We start from the raw sequence: 10408 nt of genomic DNA on the forward strand, positions 1-10408 counted from the left end.
GAAATGTGGAAGCCTGGCAGAGAAGCCTTGCACTAGAGTTAATTCATCGTGTACGGGTTTTCAGACACTGGCACACATGTTTGCAGTACTGTCCATCTTAACTCAGGACAAAGATCTGCCCCCACGTGGTTTTCTTTTGGCAAACAGTGGGTTGTTAGGAGCGGGAAGGGTACAGTGTCCACATTGCGGAATAGGATGCATTTTGGCATCGATTCCCAGGATTAAGTAATTTGGGAGGGAAGAGGGAAAGTTGCTCTGTGAGATCCCAAAGTCCCTCAGACACAGACACACACACACACACACACACACACACACACACACACACAATCTGCAGGAGATTTCCAGTTTCAGAGTCTCGGCTCATCCACACACAGCTTCAAATTGAAAGCTGTTGTTTTGTTTCCTTTACAGGGAGGGGTGGAGGGGGGTGGGGTGAAAGGATTGGAAGAGTCGTGTGACTGCCAGAATAACTTTTAGTGATATCAGTACTGAGTCATTCTTTTTAGCAAGTTCCAACTACCAGAGCCGAGTGCTCCCATATAAATACAGGGCAGACTGCGGCGAGTAGTCAGTGAAAGTATTGAAGTGCATGCAAGCTGCAAACAAATATGGGGACTTCTTGGACGAAGCACCTTAAACAGGAGTTTACTCGGGAAAAGCGTTCTCTACAGGCTAAACATCCACAATTAATCCTTCTGTCACAGGTAGGGCAGAAGTTATGTTCCTGTTACCTCTAGCAGTAAATCATTTCAAAAGTGATTCATCATGAGATTAAAACTGCTCTCACCACCTGCAACTCTTTCCAGCTAAAGGGAGACGGGGTGAACTGTGCAGTTCTGAATTGCTCTGTAGCCTTCAGGCTAATACCAGGAGAGGGACACAATTGAGGGGGTCAGTTGATAACAAGCACAGGGATTATGACTAATCCTGAATCTGTGCGCCAACGCAATGCAAGTGGCACACTAAATTTGAGCTCCCTTTTCAATCAAATGATTGGAGTTCCCAGCCAGCACTAACCACTCTGCTCATTGGCTGCTTCACATCAGCAAAAACTGAAAACTAGCCTGCGACATTTAAGACCAGCCTGAGCCTATTAAAGGGGCAGTGCATCGTGGCTGCAGGTAGTTCCACTGCAGGTGAATCTCAGCTGGGATACAGCAGAGAATGACTCAACGTAGGTGCGAGTAAGCTCTGAGTTTTGTGGATGCTCTCTTGGGGATCTTAGTAGAAGAGATGAAAAGAGGGAGCTTTGTACTGTGCCTGGAAGGAGCAAGGCAGACTGTCGAACAGGGGCAGCCAGCTATGGTCAGGAATAAAGTGCTTGATTCAGGGTTGCAAGAAGCTCAACTTGATTCATTTATTGTCACCGGTATCTTGTTACGAAATACAGTGATAGGTATAGGATCGTGTCGCCACTCTCTGGCACCATCTTTAAAAAACAGAAAAATAAGCCAAAACATGGAGAAGAAAAATGACAAAATAAGGAAAGTATCCAATTTTACAGAACCTTTAATGAATTGTCAAGGTCAGTAAATGCATATTCAAAGTGTGTATTCCACCAGCAGCACCATTAGCTTTGGCCACATCCCTATTGGTTACCTATCAACTCATGCATTCACCAGCACGATGTCTCCCCCAGTCAGAGGCTGTATGCCAACCAATGAGCACTCTCCTACATGCAGTATAATTTTTTTCTCTTTACTTTGGCATTCTTGCAAATTGTCCTGATGAGTGCAAGATGAATTTCTTCCGCAAAATGTTTCTTTTTCTCAGCAATAATTCGGTTAGATGACTTGTTGCACCAAATGGCCTGTTACCGTCTTGCATTATCCTACTTAAGATAACTTATTTACACCAAATACAGCAAAGACAGAATGCTCCTTGTCCTCACATACCACCCCACCAAACTCCATATCCAACATATCAATCTCTGCCACCAACAATCCAACACCACAACCAAAGAGGTATTTCCCTCCCTACCACTATCTGCCTTTCGTAGGGACTGCTCTCTCCGTGACTCCCGTGTCTGCTCCACATTCCCCACTAGCCTCACCACTCCTGGCACTTTTCCCTGCAACCACAGGAAGGGCTACACCTGGCCCTACACCTCCTCCCTCACCTCCATTCAATGCGCCAAACAAACCTTCCGCATCAGACTGAGGTTCACCTCACATCCGTCAACATGGTCTATTGTATCCGTTGGTCCCAATGTGGCCTCCTCTACATTGGTGACACCAAGCGGAGGCCCGGAGACAGCTTTGTAGAGTACCCACGTTCTGTTCGCAACAGATAACAGCACCTTCCAGTCGCGAACCATTTCAACTCGCCCTCCCACTCCCTGGGTGACATGTCCATCCTGGCTCACTTCCAGTGTCACAATGACACCACCCGGAAACTGGAGGAGCAGCACCTCATATTCCACCTTGGGAGCCTACAGCCCAATGCTCTCAAAGTGGACTTTACTAGTTTCAAAATCTCCCCACCCCTGGCTGCATCCCATGACCAACCCTCCCTCTCATCCCTGCCTCCTTGACCTGACACAACCTGTCCATCTTCTCTCCCACCTATCTGCTCCTCCCATCTCACTGACCAATCCCCACACTGTCTTCCTGCACTCACCTATCACCATCCCACCTACCTTCCCCAGCCCCACCCCTCCTCCTCTCTATTTATGTCTGAGCTCCTTTCCCCCACCCCCATTTCGGAAGAAACGTCCCAAACCGAAGTGTCAGCTTTCCTGTTCCTCTGATGCTGCCTGGCTGCTGTGTTCCTCTGGCTCCTTACTGTGTTATCTCTGACTCTAGCATCAGCAGTTCTTACAATTTCTTACTTACACTAACTGTCTTGCCTAACACAACAAATATAACTTGGACGTGGTATTCTACTCCACATTATGAATCAGTACTTTTAGAAAAAGAGAGAAAATTGACAGGTACAAATTCTGGGATTAACTTGAATGTATGCAGAAAGGTGCAAATTTTGTGCAGGGTTTGGAGGGACATGGGTGGTGTGGGGGGAAGGAAATTTTTATTATTTGCCCTGACTGATCTTCCCTTCCATTATTTAAGTCATTACTTATTTTTGTTAAATCAATCAGTACCGAGTTTGAGGCAATTCACCTTCTGAACAAATTCTGAGTTCACACTAACTGAATGGTTCCCTTTTTCCACTTGCAGTGGAAGTTCCACCCATATGTCTGGTTGATTTACCGAATATTCACCGCAGTCTACACCCTGGTTTGGTGCATTTGCAGTGGAGTCCAAACCAATCACGCCAAATGGTTCATCTTCCTGACGCACCTAACTTATGTCATCTTGACACTTTACTTCAACTTGGCATTGGTAAATTTGGTTTGCCACATGGTGCATGGACAGAAGAGACGCACACAGAACATCAGAGCAGCGTCTTTGGAGGAGGTCTCAAGTTGTAATGCAGGTAAGGCAATGACATAATATCATGGACTGTGGAAAGGAACTCTGCTCATGAAAAGACCACTGTAGAATGGATTTCTCAGTGTTATGTTGTTCCTGCTGCCAAGTTAAGGAGATCTGATGCACTGAACCATCCAAGCACACAGCAAATCAAAAAGTCAGATGCAATGAAGTTTTCCACCTTTAATACAAGTTTTGCAGGCCGAAAAGATAATACTTGAAGCACACACATTGGGTAGAAAAAATTTAAAATAATTAATTTAAAACTTTTTTAAAAAATTGTAAGGAGAAATGTGGTATTCTAAAGTATAAAATTGGTTTCCCGAGGTCAAAGAGGCACTTCAGAAGGAATAATGAATTTAGCATGCCATTAACAATCTGCTTGGACTTAGTTTAATGAGATGTTACTTTCTGAAGATTTCTTTTTTTCACAGAAAGGCAGACAGGGTAAAAGGGCAGCGTCTCATCCATTCAACAATTTCCAGTTGATTGCAGTCCCAGGGAATTTCAGCAGCATGTTTTATGGAGAAATGTTGAGATAGTGACAGCAATTTCCAGATTCTCACATTGAGACTGCATGCACATGAACTCCAAAAGTTGCTACCAGTTCCACAGTTACACTGACAGCAAACATTGATAGTTTCACCATCACAACCTGGCTAAGCAAATTTTGAAGTTTTTTTTGGATACAGGTTTTGACAATTTTGTAAAGCATCATCCCCTTTTCTCTGATTCAGAGATAGTAGGAACTGCAGAGGCTGGAGAATCTGTGATAACAAGGTGTAGAGTTGGATGAACACAGCAAGCCAGGCAGCACCAGAGAAGTAAGAAATCTGACATTTCAGGTCTGGACCGTTTTCTGAAGAAGGGTCCAGACCTGGAATATCAGCTTTCCTGCTCCTCTGATGCTGCTTAGCTTGCTGTGTTCGTTCAGCTCTATACCTTGTTATCCCCTTTTCTCCTCTTCTTTTACTCCATTCCTATCAGGCGTCCACATTAATTTAAACACTGGCTTCAATATGTCAAAAACACTTTCTCCATATGCTAGCATGATAGAAGAGAGCTTTATAGATTCCTACAGCACAATCAACATTTGAATATCAATGATGTAATGGAAGTAGAACAACTTTCAATGTTCTCACCAACAAGTTTCTTCATAATGCACCATTACCTCAAATCTGCCATAAACCCATTCAAAGATTTGGAGCATTATGTACAGTCCTCGTCACCCTGCTATAGGAAGGATGTTTTTAAATTGGAAAGGGCACAGAAAAGATTTACAAGGATGTTACCAGGTCTGGAAGGTTTGGGGCGAGGCTGGATAAACTGCAATTTTGTTTTTCCCTGGGGCATTAGAGGATTAGGGGTGACCTTGTGGGGGTTTATAAAATTGCGAGGGGCATAAATAGAGTGAGTAGCAAAGATCTTTTCCATAGGGTGGGGAAGTTCAAACCTAGACGGTATACATTTAAGATGAGAGGAGAAAGATTGAAAAAGGGACCTGAGGAGCAACTTTTTCACAAAGACGGTGGTTCGTATGTGGAACTAATTATCTGAGGAAGTGATAGATGCAGGTACAGTTACAACAGTTAAAAGACATTTAGACAGGTACAGAAATGAGAAAGGTTTGGAGGGATACGGGCTAAGCACAGACAAATGGGACTAGTTTAGTTTGGGTAGCCTGGTCAGCATGGATAAGTTGGACTGAAGCATCTGTTTCCATGCTGAACAACTCTATCACTCTGTGACTCTAAACTGATAGATACTTGAACTGCCAATCTGTCCTCCACGCCTCCAATCACATTTCCAACACTGCCATTAGAAGAGACCAAGAGTAGTAGAAAATCTGCAACAGAAACCTCACCACATTAAGTCTCCACTTGAACTGAGACCTTCCCATGAGATTAACATGTCTAAAAGATGCATGCTCTATAACAACTATTCCCACTATGACCAGAGTTAGCTTCGCTGTCCAGCTCTCTTTTTCTCTGTCTCTGTGTAGAGATCGCCGGTCTTTCTCAATCCCCCTTTACAAACCTTCCGCCCATTAATTCCAGATAAATGAAAAAAAGTCAAAGGATTTTGATAATTCCGATCTCAGAGTGGATAGCAAACAGCTGTTGAGGATGAAGTCTTAATAACTAAATTTCTGTATTCTTCGCCATCTGCAGTTCCAGAAATTGAAGTTGAGACTCCTGCTCTGAAGTTGCATACACAATTCGACCCACCGTCTTCGGTACTGTATCCCACCATCTGCGTTCAATGGTGTCTATACAACCTCAGCTGTGTGACCAGCCTATTTGTCACTATTGCTTTCTGGAGCTTTGACTACATTCCAGGGCGACCCCCCGACTCCATCAACATCAACATGCACGTGATTAACTCGGTCCTTGTATTGCTGGAGCTGAGTGTGACTGCATCTCCCATTCACCTCGCCCATTTTGTTTACACCTTGATGTATTGCCTTTCTTTCATCATCTTCACCATCATCTACTGGGCCGCTGGAGGCACCAACCTCAAGGGAAAGCCATATATCTACAGGTCGCTGAACTACAGCGAGACTCCAGGCGCTGCTGTGGGCTGCATCATCGGGAGCATATGTTTACTCATGCCATTCCTTCAGTTCGTGGTGTGGAACATCCACTTTCTCAAATATCAGGTGTACCTCAGGTTCAACTGGAAGGACGGTACTGCACCACGATGTTAGCCTGGTCTTGGAGTCTCCTCAGATCACACAGAAGAATTCCAAAAGGAGGTAGCAAAGATGTGAATAAACCCTGAAAGCAAAACCGTGTCAAAAGCAGCAGAATGGAGAACTAACATATTTTGTTTTGATGGGACTGGCCAGGCTATAAGTACTTTTTTTTGTTTACCTTGATAGGTTTCCCATTGTGCCATCCAATCAGAAAGGTAATCTGTTTCCAGGGCCTTGACAAGATCATTGGTGATAAAGAGAGGCCAAGGTTTAATACTGATGAACTGACTACAAGCTGGTGGCTCTTTTCCTGAAAGACAACAGTGACACTCATGGAGCTGTTGTGAAGCCCAGCACCACCTTACTCTTGCTTCTCTTGCAAAATCAGGCTTACGTTTGATTCAATGAAATCCATCATCGATTTGGCAGCTACCAAGAAGTTGTCTGTCGCTTGGAGATGTTGGAAAGTTGAAACATGATCTGACTTTGCAGAAACATTATACAACCAGCTGGGGGTTCCCTCTCCACCGTGTGGGACTCAGTCACCAAGCAATGACCTATCACTGAAGAACTCCTTCCAGCTGCTCAGTCTCTGATAAACATATTGTCAGAGCTAAACACTTGGCCTTTGGCAGACTGTGTAAGTGAATCACACATTGAAATGCACTACAATAAATTAAGCCGGACACTGCCAATTGATAAACCTTCCTGGGTAGCAGCAAATATGTAAAGGAATTTCCAAATGATCTACTGTTGTGTGCCTCTTACTTTCTGCCTACGTGCTGCTCGTTGGTAATACCGTCTGAAAACAAGCATCATTTTCCATATGTACGCCACTAGCCCCAGCTCCACAACACCATTACCTCTTTTGACTATGCCATTTCCTGTAAATTGTCAGAATGCTTTCTAATATCGAGTGATACTTTTTCCAACTATTGGGGAAACCAAAGCCATTGACTTCTGTCACATAATAAATTCCGTTCCCTAGCCAATGAATCCACCCTTCTTCCTGGCAACCTAAGGCTACAAAAGGCAGTTCATAATATTGGTGTTGTATTTCACAGAATTGTTAAATCGCAGGCCATTCCTCCCATCATGCCAACAATGGCTTTCGGAATTTCACACTGTCTTCCTCACGGTTTGGAATTCTTCCAAATTTAGTGTCATCTGTAAAACTTTGAAATGGTCCCTCGCACACCAAGATCTAAATCATTAATATACATCGGGAAAACCACAGGTCCCAGTGCCAAACCCTGGCGAACTCCACTGCAAGCCAGAGATGGTAAGACCTGCCGATGCTGGAGTCAGAGGTAACAAGTGTGGAGCTGGAGGGACACAGCAGGCAAGGCAGTACCTGAAGGGCAGGAAAGTTGGCGTTTTGGGTCGGGATCCTTCTTCAGAACTCCCTTTCACTCACCCAATTTTGTATCCACATTACTGCTGCCCCTTTTATATATAACTTTGCTCACAGGTATGTCACATGTCATTGTGTAAAATGCCTTCACGCACATCACATCAACAACACTACCCTGATTGATCTTTCTGCTACCTCCTCAAAAAATTGACCCCCAGGAAGAACTTCTTATGATATATTTCTACCATTACATGTACTGCCTATTTCTATTTCCATAGCATCAGCCAACTCTACCCTGTCTTAGCTCACCTGGTTGAAGCCCTCAGGCATGTTTTTTCTCTCTTAATTTAGCTATTTTAAAAACAGCTCTTTTCACCAGCTTTCATATTCTTACCCTTTAATAAACCTGAGGACATCTAATCTGCTCACTTGCGTTAAGCCCTGTGCATTTAGAATCCCTGTGTCTGCTGAACTAACTCGGCAGTTCGAGAAACAAAACCTCAGTTTTAAGTTCTTTATTGCTTTCAATAAGGAATGGCACGGTGGCTCAGTGATTAGCTCTGCTGCTTCACACCACCAGGGATAATGGGAACTGCAGATGCTGGAGAATCTGAGATAATGAAGTGTGGAGCTGGATGAACACAGCAGGCCAAGCAGCATCTTAGGAGCACAAAAGCTGATGTTTCAGGCCTAGACCCTTCATCAGGCCGAAACGTCAGCTTTTGTGTTCTAAGATGCTGCTTGGCCTGCTGGGTTCATCCATCTCCACACCTTGTTATCTCACACCACCAGTGACCTGGGTTTGATCCAGCCTCAGGTGACTTTCTGTATGAAGTTTGCATGTTCTTCCTATGTCTGCATGGGTTTCCTCTGGGTGCTCAGGTTTCCTTCCAGAGTTCAAAGATATGCTGGTTAGGTGGATTGGCCATGATTAGTTGTCCCATGGTGTTTAAGCTAGGTGAAATAGCCATGGGAAATGCGGGGGTTACAGAGATAGGGAAGATGGTTGAGTCTGGGTGAGATATGGCCCGCTTCCACACCCTAGCAGTTCCATGATTCAAATCCCCCATGTTCATCCCTGTCTCTGACAACCATCCAAAATCACTGAATTCCTTAAAGTTTAGGTCTTTTTAAGTTTCTCTGATTTTAATTACACCATTATTGTCTTTAACCACATGGGCTCGAAACTTTGGGATTCCTTCCCCAAACCTCTCGGCTCTCCTGCCTCTTTCCTCCTTTAGGATACTCCTTTTGACCTATCTCTTCCGGTCATGTGCCCTACCAACTCGTCTTCATGGCTTGGGGATTCATTCCGTTTGTCAACGTTCAATTGAAGCTCAAGGGACATTACATTAATGCTGCTGGCAAGGAAAAGAATTTTGAAAAAGGAAAGAAAATTTCAGATGTTCCTTTTAATATTGTTTAAACTGTTACATCTAGCTCAAGCACCTAGAAAGGACATGCTGCCCTATATACATGTTTATCCAAATACTCTGTAAGACATAAAGTGTACAAAATATAGGAGCCATTAACAGAGCAGTTCATGATCATGAACTAAGTGCAATGACATTTAACTGGGAACTTCTCTCACTGACTTGAAATTGAAATGAATGGAATATTTAGGAAACAGACTTGAAAGTAACAACTAGTTGTCCAGTTGAGTGGAGAAGGGGATAAGCTTCCCAAATAATATGCATTTGCATCGTACCTGTCCAGGTAGGACAACATTTATATACATAACTGGTTCAAATAGCTTTCATTGCATATGATATCATGTATCAACACACAATCATGTATTCACCTGTATTAAAGTCTTACATATCAAATCATAAGTCTGTGAGCTCCATTGATCCTGTTACATACAATATGGTATTCTTACACTACCTAACCTGCATACTTCAAAACATATATCACGTTGTCCAGATCCTGTCTCTTGTTAATTAATTGCCTCAGTTTTCATAGTATAGAGCTTACTATCTATGGTAATAGCTTTATCCTCTCTCTCAATAGACATGCGCAGCATTGAAAATATGTAGATAACATATCTCCAATAACAAGTGGCTACTCACTGCATTAAGTGTTGTATGCTTTCTAGGATTTTGTTGTTTTGTCTTAGTCAAATATAATGAGATCGCGGTAAAGAAAGAATTTGTATTTATATAGCACCATTCTCCATCTCAGGTCTTCAGAAAATACTCCCAGTCAGTGACTTGAAGTAAGGCCACTTTTCAATGTATAAAATACAAAAGTCGATTGGTTCACAATGAGATGCAATAATGAACATAACATTTGCCTACATTAGGGATAACAAGGTGTAGAGGTGGATGAACACAGCAGGCCAAGCAGCATCATAAATTTCTTCTCCATTTCTGAAGAAGGGTCTGGACCCAAAACGTCAGCTCTTCTGCTCCTCTGATGCTGCTTGGCCTGCTGTGTTCATCCAGCTCTACACCTTGTAACCTCAGATTCTCCAGCATCGGCAGTTCCCACTATCTCTGGTTACATTAGGTATTCCTTAAGTTCATGACCTCAATGCAACATTCCACCAACACTGGACATGAGATCTGAACTTCAGACATGAGTGTGACTGCATTGATATCAAGGAAGCATTTGACAGAATATAGTAAACACTGGAGTCAATTGGAGTCAAAGAAAACTTTCCACTCCAAGAGTAATACCTGGCACAAGAAAAAAAGATTGTGCTTTTTGAAGTTCAATCATCTCACCCCCAAAACATTACAGCAGGAGTTCTTCAAAGCAGTTTCCATGGCCCAACATCTTCAGCTGCTTAATCATTGTCTGCCTTCAGAACAGAAGTTCAATGTTCGCAGTTCCATTTGCAGATTCTCAGATGCGGAAACATAACTTGCTCACAAGCAACAGGGCCTGAATAACACTCAGGCTGAGGGGGGAGTTAAATATCATTGG

General features: G+C 43.3%; 1 protein-coding gene across 1 annotated transcript; it reads left to right on the top strand.

Annotated features, from left to right (window-relative positions):
* Positions 1-525: 525 nt before the first annotated feature.
* LOC125460412 (protein rolling stone) lies at positions 526-9275 on the top strand. Its single transcript, XM_048547876.2, has 3 exons — positions 526-704; positions 3177-3435; positions 5603-9275. Exons 1-3 carry the CDS (start codon positions 609-611, stop codon positions 6136-6138), a joined length of 891 nt encoding a protein of 296 aa, XP_048403833.1. The 5' UTR covers positions 526-608; the 3' UTR covers positions 6139-9275.
* The last annotated feature ends 1133 nt before the right edge of the window (positions 9276-10408 follow it).

Source organism: Stegostoma tigrinum, chromosome 11 (genome assembly GCF_030684315.1).
Source record: "Stegostoma tigrinum isolate sSteTig4 chromosome 11, sSteTig4.hap1, whole genome shotgun sequence".
Classification (NCBI taxonomy): Eukaryota; Metazoa; Chordata; class Chondrichthyes; order Orectolobiformes; family Stegostomatidae; genus Stegostoma; species Stegostoma tigrinum.